Source organism: Ursus arctos, unplaced genomic scaffold (genome assembly GCF_023065955.2).
Source record: "Ursus arctos isolate Adak ecotype North America unplaced genomic scaffold, UrsArc2.0 scaffold_28, whole genome shotgun sequence".
Lineage (NCBI taxonomy): Eukaryota > Metazoa > Chordata > Mammalia > Carnivora > Ursidae > Ursus > Ursus arctos.
In genome coordinates, this window is record NW_026622963.1 from 29,647,242 (window position 1) to 29,661,681 (window position 14,440).

Below are 14,440 nucleotides of genomic sequence, written 5' to 3' on the forward strand. Positions count from 1 at the left end.
ACTTAACCATTCTACTGGATTTGATGTTCATATTTTCCTTCTTTTCCTCCTCGATGTTTGGGCCCCCGCCCCCATTTCTCCCCACATTCAAAAAGGCAGTATAGGACTTACAGAGCATGTGAAACAATATTCCCCAAACCTTTGTCATCTCTACTTAACTTCCCATAATGTATTTCTTCTAACGAGGAACTGGAAACCTAACTTAAGGGTTCAGGTTTTTGAAAGTGAAAGGAATAGGTTGATTTGATTGGCAAGATTTTAAAAATGTTTTACTTGCTTCCAGTTCTGTTTTGATGAGAGCCCTTGAAGGGCAGAGCTTGCCTTGGGATTGGTAAGTGCAGCTAATGCTGACCCTTCGTGGGGTTTATGGTTGTATTTGTTAGAACTGGAGGCCCGAGGCTATTAGCCCATATCCGAGTATCAGCCAAGCAGGAGTGTCTCCTTGGAGATTCCATAACTGAGTTTTTAGATTCCCAGCTCTGTGGTATTTTTTTCCCCCTCTGGTACTGGGTGGGGAGGTATTCTGTGGGTGGCTGCATTCTTTATTTGTTCTTTGCTCTGACCTGGGATAGCATCAGGGTCTATAATGGGAGGTCGTGGACATGTCTCTTTGGTCTGTCCATCTTACTTTGTAACTGCTTTGTTTTTTAATTTTTTGTTCAGCTTAATAGCAGGCTTCAAGAATGCTAATTACCTGTATGAAAAGCCAATGTATTTTTCAGCATGTGCCATGAAGTAATAAGATGGTATATTCCTTTATTAGTACTTGCGGTTTGTGAAATTTAATCTAGTACCGACAGAACAGTACCATTCACTTTCACTGCAGTTTTAAATATGAAAGACTCCCTGTTCACTCTCCTTTAAACTTGGGCCTTGGGTCTGATGCTTGATTATTTTCATCAGATTTTTGTAGAATTTAGGGGAAAAACATTCTAAGAAGTTCCTGTTGCTTATGTAAGAGCAACTAAATTTTTTGAGCAGCAGATTTCAGCTGGCGGATGTTAGCCTGTGTTTGTGTAAAAGGGAGAGAAGGGAGTTCATTCCCAGCTGATTCTCAAGCTTGTAAACATTTCCATTTGGATGTGAGTAGGAACATGTTGGTCTGTTGAGTGGCTTTACTTGTTGGGTAACTGCACAGCTTTTTCTACGGGTCATTGCCTGTTAATTTGGAGAAACAGAATAGGGCACATCTGTAAAGTAGTCTACAAGAGTAAATTTTGGGGGAGATGAAACAGATGAATTAGTCTACAGAGAATCTTTACACAAGATAGGCCTTTACCTTCTTCCTATCCCTTCGGTCTTCAGTTAGTGAAATGCTGCCTCCTCTACAAGCATTTTCCATTAAACTGAATGAGAAGAACTTCTCGTCCTTTCCTTCGTCATTGTGTTGAGTCCCCAGCTCACAAAATCACCTTGCCTTGTTTGTTTATATACCTAAGGCAACCAGTGTTTCTGTACGTGGAATTATGACGTGTTAGAGATGGGAGGAGCTTTCATGATTACCCAGTCCAACCCCTTCCATTCACAAAGTCAGAAATGGAGGTTATAAGGCTTACTACAAATTAGAAGAGGCAGCAGTGCAGTAGTCAAGAAGTTAAGAGCATGTTGGAGTCAGATCTGGGTTCAAATTCTGGCTCCCACCGTTTATTAGCTGTGCAAATCTTATACAGGTTACTTGACTTTAACCACGAATCTCTTCATTTGTAAAATGGATGAATTCGCGAAGATTAGCAAGATGCCTGAATAGAATAAGTAAACGATTATAAGTGCTATTGAAGATGATGATGGTCCTCATGGTTGATAAACTGTAGGATGTCAAGATTGTACAATTAAGGAGCTTACTTTATGGATGAACAAATAATGTTGTGGTTACTTTATGAATGAACAAATAATGAACAAATATGTTGTGTGGTTTTGGATGAGCATGAGTTCTGAAAACCAGTGAGTACATATGTTTATCATCCAGTATACGTGTAGCGAATACTTGAGTGAATGCGGGAGGGAGGAATATTTTTTTTAAATGCCCTTGGTTGAGTTTCAGAAATGGATTTCAGATGCCAGGACTCAGCTTGTAACAAGAGGGTGAGATCAGTTGGTATAATTGGAGCTACTTGATAATCCTTTTACTGTGTTCTCTGAACATTTATGGCGTTCCTATTTCTGTGCGAACATATGAGCTAGAAAATGACTAGGTCTCCATAGAAATGTCATGTGTCAGGCTGGCGCGGGAGGAGCACGGGGCGAGGAGCATGTGGGGTGGAGCCAGCAGGCCTTCTGCAGCCTTCATCTTTGCTAAGCTTCAGCCCGTAGTAGGTACCAGGGAAGTTTTGTTCTATTTAAATGCTTCTGGGATTATTTTAGCATGTGATCTTTAGTTTGGTTATACCAGCATTTGGGGAGAGGAACAGAGGGAAAGAAAGAGGAATCAAGAATATACTTTTAAAACTGATTAAAAATGAGTTTCTACCTTGTGGGGTAGAGGCTGAGACTGCTGGCTCGTGGTTTTCACCATTGCCGCTTCCTGCCGATGGAGAGCCAGCCACAATGACAGCTGTGACTGAGCCCAAGTTTGACATTCCAGAGTAGCTTTTTCATCTTACTCAAGTCACTTAAAAGGAGGATCGGTAGCACTGAAGTTTTAACTTGAAGCTTCCAAGCTAGTGGTTAGTTGAGTAGTCTGTTTCTTCAGGATTCTGCATGGCCGCCAAGTAAGGAGCAAGGATTTTGTTTCTTGGTGGTTCCCCATCTTGCATTACTGTTTTTGGCTTGTTGGTTGGTCCAGGTCACATGTTCCTGTTTGCTGGGTTTGTGTCCGTGAAGGACCAAGTTTGTAGAATATCTTTTTCTGTGTCACCACTGCACTCAAGTGCTGCCCACATTTATTTGATTTACAGCCGTTTTCAGAGGCAAATGATTAACTCTGGACTTCAGCAGCCTCCTCCCTCCTGGCCTTCTTACTGGGGCCACAGTCGCTCACCCATTTGTCAGGTGGCATGGGATGTGTAAGGGGTTGATTCTTCGACTTGCCCACTTTAGGTCTTTGGAGCAACTTTAAGTTGGTTTTCCAGATCTGTCTGAATTCTGGCTGTCTCCTGACCATGACCAATCTAGCATGAACCAACTGTTTGCTGTAGTGGGGCGGCCTTCTCTAGGGTCTATTTAATTTATGTGGAGAAGCAGCCAGGATCTCAGGGCCCCCCAGAGAGTTTATTTGGACTATTTATAGTTTGTTGTTCTGTCCACAGTCTGTGTTTAGAGTACACACTCAAATATTTGTTGAATTGAATTATTTCCCTTTGTTACATTTCAAGTACCTTGTGTTTGCATGTTTTACATCTCCTCTTCTTCACCCCCTGGCACATCAAGTCACTTTCTCAGGAGCCTGGGCTCTTCGAAGACACAGACCGGTACCTGCTCCTCGTTCTCACCCTCACTCCTACTGACCAAAAGGAGTTTTACTTTCAGGACTGAATGTCTGGAAATTTTAGTCTTTTTTCCCTAAATTCCTTTTTCATTGTACAGATTTTCAGGAAGAATAGCCATTTGAAGTGTTCATTATGGCCAGATGATTAGCACTTGGGTCATTCTATGATAACATTAATTTTATGGAACACCTACATATATATTTTGAAATTTTGAAGTATTGTAATTGTAAAGGAAAGAGCACTGCGTCGTAGATGCCTGACTTTCTCTACCTAGATTCTTGTGTGTATTCCTCAGCGATTAAGTATTTGAAGTCTTATGTGCATAGTAACATGCTCTGTTTACTAGGAAAAAAAAACAATTCATCAGTGTGTATATCTGTCATGTGCCATTTATCTCCTCACACACAGCCAGAAATTAAATGTTTTAAGGCAACTGGCCTGTAGTTTTTATGGCAACCTTATTTTTGAAATTAGTTCAAGTAGGGAAATTAATTTTCCATTCCTGCATTGTGTAATAAGTTGTTAACATATGTGGTGGCCTTCTAAGAGTTTCCTATTAAGAGGAATTCAGAAAATTCGAAATTCAAGGAATAATCTCCAAAGTTTCTTTTAAATTTGTTACTTCTAAATCCAGAACAAGTATAATATCATCCATATTTAGCCTGGCAAAAACCTTTTAGTAATTTGATGAAAAGCTGCCTTTTTTAAATCATTCTTTTAAGCCATTTTCAATGAATTGATCAAGTTAGAATTTGCAGGACATCTTTTTTTTTTTTTAAGATTTTTTTATTTATTTGACAGAGAGACAGCCAGCGAGAGAGGGAACACAAGCAGGGGGAGTGGGAGAGGAAGAAGCAGGCTTTTCCAGCAGAGGAGCCTCATGTGGGGCTCGATCCCAGAACCCCAGGATCACGCCCTGAGCCCAAGGCAGATGCTTAACGACTGAGCCACCCAGGCGCCCCTGCAGGACATTTTTTTAAACCTAGTAGTTGATAATTTGACTCCTTTGAGATCTGATCTTACCAATTCTTGATCTTAGTCAAACACTTGCTCTGTTTTGTGAAGCAGTAGGTCTGAATTGAAAGTGAACGATCTTTATTGATATTCAAACAGAATTAGCCACAACTGTTACATAAGTTACATTTTCAAGATGCGTAGGTATTTCCTCATCTGAGCGTTTGAGGGCCGACTCAGTTTCACCCTGCGTGTTACAAGGAGGAGAGATTGCTGAGGGATGCCATTCCCATCTAGTGGGTGAGAAACAGTTCTGTTATTTCAGGACACTGATAAATTTTTGTCTTTAGATAGCAAAGTTCTTTGCTAAAACTGCTGATAATCAAGTTATCACAGGTTCTGTAGCATGTTACAGTTCTGTATGGCATCTAGATTGCTGGACGTGGGGATGATGATTTTCATGTGCTTTTAGTTGGCTGACCCTAGTTCATTCCCCCTAAAATAAATTTATCAGTGATTTTTATTTACTTAATTTTTTAAAAGTATGCTCTACGCCCAACATGAGGGTTGAACTCACTACTCTGAGATCAGGAGTCACATGTTTACCCATTCAGCCCGCCTATCAGGGATTTTTATTTTTCTTTTCATCAGGAGTTGGATGCTCAACCAACAGAGCCACCCAGGCACCCTTCCTACCAGTGATGTTTAAAAATACTCTGCTGTGTTTTAAAAACAAGAATGACTCCTCAGGGAATAACTCAGGCCAGGGATGTTTTATGAATAGAAATTCTCCTTTAAAAATAAAATTTTTCACTGAAGTTATTAATAAAATGGTATTTTAAAAAAACCTAAATAGAGTGTTGCTGAAAAAACTGGAGTTTTTTTTTGATTCTGTAGTATTTTCACTTAATTATGAAATATATGTATTTCTTTTATTTGAAGTCTTTGTTGCACAAAACTTTCCCTCTGATTTTGATGTGGTTTAAAAAAAGAGTCACTCCTCTTGTGTTTTACAGTGTTATTGTTCTCAAGATGTTAAGGACTCAGTATTGAAGAACTACAACATTGAAGGCAGTATTTATCCTTGAGCTATGAGAACCATTTTAGCAACTTAAAAGCTAACAGGGACGTTCCTAGCATCTGCTTCTAGTACCTCTTCTGTCTGCCACTTTTGGGAATAATGTGGTAGTGCTTTTGTCATGTAATGTGTCCAAGAAGGTGGGCTGTGTGTCACTGTGAAATAAATCCTAACAGAGTAGCGGGCCACTCCAGGGCCTGGCCTTCGTCCAGGTTAGGTCGTCCAGCTCGGTCAGATCTGCATTTGTATGAGAGCCCACTTGCTATATTTTTAGTCTTTCCAAATGGTTTATCATCACTTTAGCCCATTGGGTTGCTTGCTTTTGGATGATAGAGGTTGGGAAGGATGAAGGAAGTAGAAAGGCTTGAATTTGGCAGTCTCTTTACCGGATATCTATTTTAACCCCCCACTGAAGTTAATTTACATAAAACCCAGCTGTGCATGAATTTTTCTAATTTCAAAGTTTATTCTTATTACCATAGGGATAAGAATGTCAGCACTTACTGAATTGATGGTCTTGCTCTCCTGTGCCTGGACCTCCTGGCAGCCTACAGTTCCGTTTCCTTTGGATAACAGGATACAGCTGGCGGCAAACTTCTCACCTGTAATAGCCATTTGCAGTTTTCTTCCCTATATAGATCTCGGCAAAGCAGCAGAAACCATTTTTTGCAGGAAACCACAAGCCTGTGTTAAACAGCACAAGAGAACTGAAGTAACATGTGCGTGTGTTCCTCCCAGAGGTACCAGCCGTCACGTGAGAGGCAGCCTACCTGTCGTGTGGAGCAGCTCTTTGCCCTCCCTTCTGCTTTGAGGCTTTCCAGTTAGATGATGCCGAATTCCCCCACTCTGGGCCCTGTTACCTCTCTGGCCGATTAAGCAAACTGATCCAGGCTGGATTTCTTAATACTCGGCAGGATCCATACTACCCGTGATGAGCTACTAGGGGAACCTTCTGGGACTAGACTGACTTGAGTTATTTTGGCTTTGATAGATTGGTTTTTGTTCTTAGAGCTAGAGCTGCAGATTCTTTGCTATCAAACGGGGCAGAAAAGCTGCTGACCAGTTTATGTCTCTGGTGTTCATGTCAAGTATGTTAGTATTTATCGCGCATGCGGCCCTGCCCCAGATGCTGTGGCAGGAGTGGGAGTGGTGTGACGGAAGACATCCACAGTGTGACACACTGGAAGAAACAAGTTCAGGAAAAGAGGCAAGCACGGAAATGAAAGAGAAGAAAATGAAACAAAAAAAGTGACTTTTTGCTGACTGCTTGGGTTAGATTACCAACAGAAATGCTGCCATCAGAATCAGTCAGGGTGGAGGGCATTATCATGAGCACAGTGAGAGGATTGGACCTAGCACCGTGCACTCCAGCAGTGTGTGCCGGGCAGGGTGGAGGGTTCGGGAAGGAGTGCCAGTAGGGCTGCATAGACAAGCCACTGAATACTTTCGGGTGGCACCAGTCAGAGTGGTGGGGGAGCCTGGAGGGCTTCTGAGACTTTACCAACAATAAAGGGCATATTTAGTAGAGCACCTCATCTGCTGGGGTCTACATTTCGCTCCTGGACACCCTTCATTTGGAATTCAGGATCATCACAGTGATGGCGGTAGTCCATGGGACGTGGGAGTTGCGTGTGATGTGAGGTCAACGGTGCAGCTAACCCTGTCATTCATATTGGGCGGTAGGGATGGGGACCTACCGATGTTTTCTTACTGCTTACTACTGTGTTAAACATTTCACACACATCTTCTATTCTTATGTTTACTCATTTTACAGATAAAAATAAAGTGTGGCGGTTAAGTAACTTGTCCACAATAATAGAGCCAGAAGTGCCAGAGTTACAACCCAAATCCAAGTGTGTCTGTCTCCTTCTCTGAATTATATTGGCATTTTCATTTTTTCCTTATGTTCTTCTACAAGGGGTTGTTAATGAATTCTTAAATGCTAGCAGATTGTCTCCAATCTAACAGTCATCCGTTCCTTTAGTATCTTCATTATTCATCAGAGAGCAGGGTGGGTGGGGAGGGGCAGAGGCAGAGGGAGAGAGAATCTTAAGCAGGCTCCATGCTGAGTGCGATGCCCGATGTGGGGCTCTATTTCACGACACTGAGATCATGACCTGAGCTGAAATCAAGAGTTGGATGCTCAACTGACTGAGCCACCCAAGTGCTCCTGAATTTTTTTTTTTTTTTTTTTTTTAAACAGAGGAAATGTAGTGAGCTTAATCTCCGCTGGCAACTGATGGTCCCAAGCTGCCCACGTGTGTCTGTGGACGCAACCTCTGAACTTAGGAGCCCCAGGACTCAGGGCTCTTCCTTTAAGCCTTGGAGGTTGGAAGCTCTACCGTAACTAAGACGGGTTCAATGTGTTTCCAAATTTGGGATCCCATTTCATTTTTAAGCTTTTCTCTCCTTTTCTTGAGTCGGGGCAGATCTTAGTGCCCTCCCCTAGAATTCCCTAAAGAAAAGAGATTAGTACCTCAAAAGAACCTTCCTGAAGGATTGCTTACTGCTGTGGAGGCAAAGAGTGAGCTGCAGAAAGAACATGGTATTTTAGGAAGGTTGAGTCAGAGGTGCAAGCAGAGCACGGAGAGATTTTCTCAAGGTGATAAGGCCCCGGCACTCCGGGCTACAAGCTGAGGCAGGTAGACTGGCAGTGATTCCCACCTGGGGAAGGAGGCTGGTGTGGGCTGCTTCTGAGACCCCCTTCTAATTACCGTCCTGGGGCCGACAGGATTTGGCTAGGGTTTGGGATGCGGACTCCAGGGCCCACGGAACTTGACCGGGAAGCCAGCCATCGTGTGCTGCACCTCGGGGAAGCCGTCGTGGGAAGTTGGCTTTATTGCCTGTGACCCACAGCACGTACTTGTGGGGTGTGAGTTTAGGCTACATGATTACAGACTTCTTCCAGTGCTACCTTTTGTGGGTCTTTGAACCTGCAGTTGTAAAAAGATAGAAACTTGAGCTGAACTTAAAAAAAAAAAAGAAACAAAACCTAAATCAAAGACGTAGATTTGGTTGATGCCGATGCCATCGTAAGGCTGTCAGGTCTTTAGGGTAGAGCAGGGTCGTGGTGGTTTGTTTTTCTTCTGTCTCCCTTCTTTGGCTTCTAAGGCCAGGCATCTTTGAGGTGTGTGGATTTGCATGAGTGCCTCTCCTGTGTCCTCTCCCCCTTCGTCCCCTGCTTGCACTTCTCATTCTGATGAGTGCCCCGCAGCCCACCGTGCTGCCTTGTCCTTGTACACGCAGCTCCTTCTGCTCTGTGCTTCTCCTCAGGGTTGACCCCCTCCACTTCCTAGCAAGTTTATCCTTTTTTCCTGACCTTTGTCACATTTTTATTATTGGTTTTACAATATTGTAATATCATGATCCGCTTATATCTGTCTGTCCCTTACTAAATTGGTAGGGGCCATGTATTACTTATTTATTTCTGATGCTGAGCAGCTCTCTGTACATAGAATATTTTAGGGGCTCTAAAACATAAGGAGATTATCTACCACTGCTGAGTCTTTTTGTGCCGGGCAGATATTATAAACATATGTAGAAGAAGAGGAGGCCCTAAATATTGAAAAGTTATGGTGTACTCTCATCTGAATTTCAGAGTAAATGCCTGCATATCAGAAGTCAGAGAACTGATTTTTAAATTCAGTTTCTTTCATTATTGTTTTGGTAAGAGTTCTGATTTATTTATTCTGTGTTAATGACTTTGATTAGTTGTGTGTGTGTTTTTGCCCTAAATTCAGGATCATTTTGCCTGTTGGAAAATCCAGCACTGATATATAATAAATGAGGGAATGTGGGTGTTAGTGTTGTTAGTGTTTCAGTTGTTTGGGGTTTCTGTTTTAATTGGCTGTGTCCTTTTGTTTTACTGTGAATGTTGCCCTATGTTGGACTCTTCATTCTTATCCTCTCCTACCTACCTTCTTTGGGTCCCCTTCTCCCTCTCACCCCAGTTGTGACCAGTGCTTCGCTTTCTTCTCGGTGATTTGTAGGAGTACTGTGTCATGAGATAGTGGGACACAGAAGCCTAGCTGTGCCACAAGAGAATCAGATGTGTGTTCTGGGTCTCAGCACCATTGTTTCCCAGAGTGTGGGCCACAGTTCAAAAACAGAAACATCAGCAGGTCCGGTCTCATTTGGACTCACTGATGAGGGGAAAGGGGGCATGGGGGGCTGGCAAGAATCTGTCTTCTTTAACAGGGCCTCCAACTGATGCTCGGGTGCCCCAAAGTTTGAGAACCAGTGTTTAAAGCTAACCGCTCAATTATTAATTAATGCAACTTCAAGCAGAAGAAGACAGTTAGGCTCCTGGAAGATTTCCTCAGTCCCTTATTCAGGAAGTGTATTTGGTACCTGTAGTAGTTTATATATACATATTTTGTAGAACTTGGCATCTGCAACAGGAAATGCCTATTGGCTCTTTGTACCCTGCCTCTTTTCTATTGTTCAGAATTCCCTGCTCCCACCCCCAGGGAGTGCATAACATGTTTATAGACACCAGCCCAGACTCCTTAGGAATGAAGGAAAGAGTCTTTGGATCCTGTTATTTTCCTTGAAGAGCAGGACACAGTTTTACAAGAATCCAGAGTATGCATTGTCATTTCCATGTTAACCCTCACCCCAAATTTTTGTGGGTTTCGAAGGATTTACTGTAGCCCAGTTTTAGCAGGGTCCCTGGCCATGGACGTTCATTTGAAGCACATTCTGCAGCGCAAGTACCCTGCAGGTACAAATCCTCTATTTACACTTGGCTGCATCTCAAGCAGCTGCCCTCTTTCTTTCGGGACTGGGGCCGGTTGTGAAGGTGGTTTGCACTTCTTTTCTTGTGGATTTGGAAGCTTCCCTGTTGTGAATGACAAAAACCATGTCATTGACGTGATAGGTTCGGCAGACCTGGACAGCTGGTCCTTAGGAAATGGCCCGAGGTCAAGAAGCTAACAGAATCGGATTTTGCAGGCCTTGGTGTGATTCCTGATGCAGTGTTGGGCCTGTGATCCTCCTCCCTCCCTTCAGGGACGTTGCATTAAGAGTGGAGCACCTGTTAAAGGCTTCTTTAGTGTAATATACTGGTGTGGCTGAAGAGTGGTAAGATTGATTTGTATTTACATACATATGGGTACAGGCATTCTTATTTTAATTGCTTTTCTTTTATTGGCTCTAGGGAGCTTTAGTAAAGATTGTAGATTTCTTCAGTTTGCACATTTTGGAAAAATGTCTATTTCCTTATTTCCAGTTCAGTTGTGACACATTGAATGACAGGGGACTTAAAACAGATGTGCTATGTATAGTGTCTTCTTCCTGATTATAAAAGTAGTATCTGTTCATTGTCTGAATAGTTAGGATTAAGAAACAGATAATTTAGGAATGAAAATTCCCTGTAATTCTCAGAAATATGTATATTTAACAATTTGTTATTTGTTCCTCCAGATTCTTTTCTAGGGTTATTTTGTTGTATCTTAGAATTGTGATTTACCTACCAATGTGTTTTTAGACAAATGTATCTCTGGATACTTGGCATCTTTTGTTTTGACCACTTACAGTTTTCCAAGTATTTTCCTTGATAGTCTCCATTGAGACCCAGAAACTGTAAGAACGATCTGTGTCTGGCCGTGTGCTTTAGCACTTCACTTGGATTCTCTCTTCTGATTCTTCCACCGACTCCACAGTGTAGGCAGTAATTTTTATGCTCTTAACTGCACTTAAAGAGACTGAGGTCGGACAGTCCACTGACTGACTTGTGCAAGGTCATACGACTAATCACTAGAGAACTTGGGATGCCCGCCCCTGTAATTTGGTTGCTGGTCTATAGGATATCGTATAGCACGCTAGAACTTTCCTGTGCTGGGAAGTCTTTCTAGCTGAAAATATCTTTGAGACCTACAGATCTCTTGAATGGGGACACCCTGCTTCTTTGGCTTATTAAGAGGTATATTGTTAGCTTTTGGTCAGGAATTGGCACTTGGGCACACTGGCTGAATCTAATCCACTGCCTCCTTAAAGCAATCTGAATTTACGAATCTGTTGCTTCTGGAGTCATTGCCCTGATGACTTCTGACAGATTGATTCTTTCAACAGCCTCTGTTGCCAGCCTAACAATGACCTGTCCCTTTGACCAGTGTGGGAGGACAGACACTTTGTCATGCCTCTTTAATCCTCATATCAGAACAACTTGTATGGGTTCTGGCTTTGATATATGTTTAGATGAGTTCATAATACCAAACAGTCGAGATGGCATCAGCCCTTCCTAGAGCCGTGTGAGTTCCACCAGCTCTTCATCCAGACGCAGTGCGAGCCACTCATAGAGCTTGATGTTTGTGGTCCTTGCAGATGTAGTCAAGTTTCTTGGCAGGTGAAGAACCATCAGAGGCCGACAAGTCACTAGCGTGTCTCCCTGAATTTCTCCACTTGTTACAGATCACCGAAGTGTTAATTCCTGTTTCAGTTGTCATGGATACTTCTTGAGAGGAACACTTCAGAAGTTAGTTAAGGCAAATTGGTTTATAAAGTTATAGGTTCTTTCAGTCCTTTGTCCAAGGCAAGTCTGGACAGGACCTGGAAAGCTGATTAAAAGGCTAGTGAGCACAGTGAGCTTAATTTTAAATTAAATGGATATTTAATGCATCGAGGAAAGTACTCAAGCGCTTTGGTCTTTCTTTTCCATCCATGCTTGCTCTTTCAGTTTGTTGGCTGGAAATCTTTCTTTTTCTACTAAAAGAGTTTGTTATTGCTACATTTCTCGAGCTTGGTTTTCACTCTGGATTTTTGCAGGTGATTTTAGCACCTAAGGGTACAAAGTCATTAAATGAAGACAGGCAGGAGGGAAAGAGTTCCATGAGCCAGGAGGCATCTCACAGCGTGGGGAGTGGACCAGAGAATGAACAGGCACGGATGTGGAGGTGGTCGGTCAGGGTGGCGGAGCCCCCCGGGCTGTCAGCAAAACATGCTTGAAAAGCCTGTGGCCGGCAAGTGGTTTGGAGATGACTGGGTTTAGGAGCCCGATTACAGTTTTGGGTTTTGGTTTTTTTCCCCCTAAGTGTGTGTTAACTGCTTTTTGGGTGAGCCTTGCCCTTGGACATACACATACATAGCCGGACCAAACTGGCAGATCTGGGAGGATTTCAGTATTGGGAGGATTCTGTTCCTTAGGGTACATGTGGTTGCTAAGGCATTCATTCGTTGCTCTTTATTCGTTGCTCTTTATTCTAAACGTTTAGCCATTGATAAGCTGTTGTTTGCGCTATTTGGATTTCAGTTCACTGTTAGTGAGGTTTTTGTAATCTGGCAGAACACAAAGAATTTGATTTCATCTATTTTTGCACGTGCGAATGACATTTCTGTTCTGTTGTTTTTATTACTGGTTAGCTACTGTGTGCCTTAATTTAATCCATTTAACCTATTATGAGTAAGAAACTTCCTTAGATCCAATTATAATCAAGTCGCTTGGGTCTGCCTCTCTGACTCCTGTGAGGGCAGGGTCAGCTTATACTCAAATTCAGGGTGTTTGGCAAAGGGCCTGCCATTCTGAAGTCCACGATTCTGGACCATGCTATTTTAGCTTGAAGCTCCTGATCAAATCACCAAGTTAAACCTTTGAGAGCGTGCTGTCCTTGATATTCAGGAGTGTATTAGATAATCCTGCGAGTCTTCTCTAAAGTTCTTCCTAAGATTTTTGTGAATTCATTTAGTGAAGATAACAGTCAGGAACCCAGCTATTAATTTTGAGGAGGGTAACAATGCGTAGTTGGTGGACCCCAGCTGTATCCTCTGGTGCCCCCTGCCTCCACTCCCTAGTGAGGCTGGAGGAGGCTTTGGCCAAGCAGCACTTTATAAATTTGGGGGATTATGTAAAAGTATAACTGAATATACACTTTTTGCTTTGGTAACAGCATTTAATATCCTGTTGGTTGTTGAAAATTCTCCTAGGACAGTGGAGCCTCTTGTGTTTCAATCAGAAAGTCTTTCCTTGGGGCGCCTGGGTGGCATAGCGGTTAAGTGTCTGCCTTCGGCTCAGGGCGTGATCCCGGCGTTCTGGGATCGAGCCCCACATCAGGCTCCTCCACTATGAGCCTGCTTCTTCCTCTCCCACTCCCCCTGCCTGTGTTCCCTCTCTCGCTGGCTGTCTCTATCTCTGTCGAATAAATAAATAAATAAATCTTAAAAAAAAAAAAAAAAAAAGTGTGTGACATGTACCGTTAAAAAAAAAAAAAAAAAAAAGTCTTTCCCCAGTTGAAAAGATTGAGTCAGGGCTACAAGAAGTTTTGCAGTCCTTCACCTTCTGGCCTTTCCAAACCTCTCAGGAAAGCCAGGCATCCAATAATCTCAGACTTTTGATTGTGTTCCTGTGGCCATCCTCGATATCTAGCGTTTGTGGCTTTTATATTTTTTGGCGGTAGCTTTTAATTTTATTCTCATTTATTTCTCCCTTTTCTGTTTCAGTGTCCTGGGTCATGAAACTTAATCCACAGCAAGCTCCATTATATGTGAGTAAATCATGAGATTTCTTGTCATTTTGTACCCATCTCTGCTTTTTACTTGTTATGAGAAAACTCAGAAATGCTCTCAGGAATTTTTAACCATCTACAGAAGTAGTGTACTTCAGAAATTGAATTTGATTGGGTAAATGCTGAATGACTCATGCACGCCTGGCCCTGAGCTGAGAACAAAGAATAGTTGTAAGATGTGTGAGGTAAACTGGTTGGGCGGTGGGAGGCACCTGTAAACAGTTGCATGGGCCTGCCCTCAGAACAGTGCCGTGGCTGGCTTCTTAATTTCACAGTCAGCGCGTTTCTGTAAAAGTGGTGTGGAGATCTTCCCACTGCCTGTGAGGTACCCTGTGTTGCAACTAGGTGGCACTCTGTCATTGGCGAGAGTGCTGTTTGCTTTAGGACTCTGGGTGGAAGCTGATATACATCATCTCCCGAAAGTGAGGGAACTATCAGTAGAAGTGGATAAATCGGTGAATCAAGGCTGGCAAAGGTAAAGTGTA

General features: G+C 42.7%; 1 protein-coding gene across 13 annotated transcripts in view; it reads left to right on the forward strand.

The window, feature by feature from the left end:
- The window catches only part of AKAP13 (A-kinase anchoring protein 13), a 323,670-nt gene that overhangs the window by 66,316 nt on the left and 242,914 nt on the right, over positions 1–14,440 (forward strand). For all 13 annotated transcript variants that reach the window (XM_044388388.3, XM_044388389.3, XM_044388391.3 and 10 more), the window contains exon 2: positions 13,891–13,934. In XM_044388388.3, coding sequence (XP_044244323.2) covers positions 13,902–13,934 — 33 coding nt within the window. In that variant the 5' untranslated portion in view covers positions 13,891–13,901. The remainder of the gene's footprint in view (positions 1–13,890; positions 13,935–14,440) is intronic.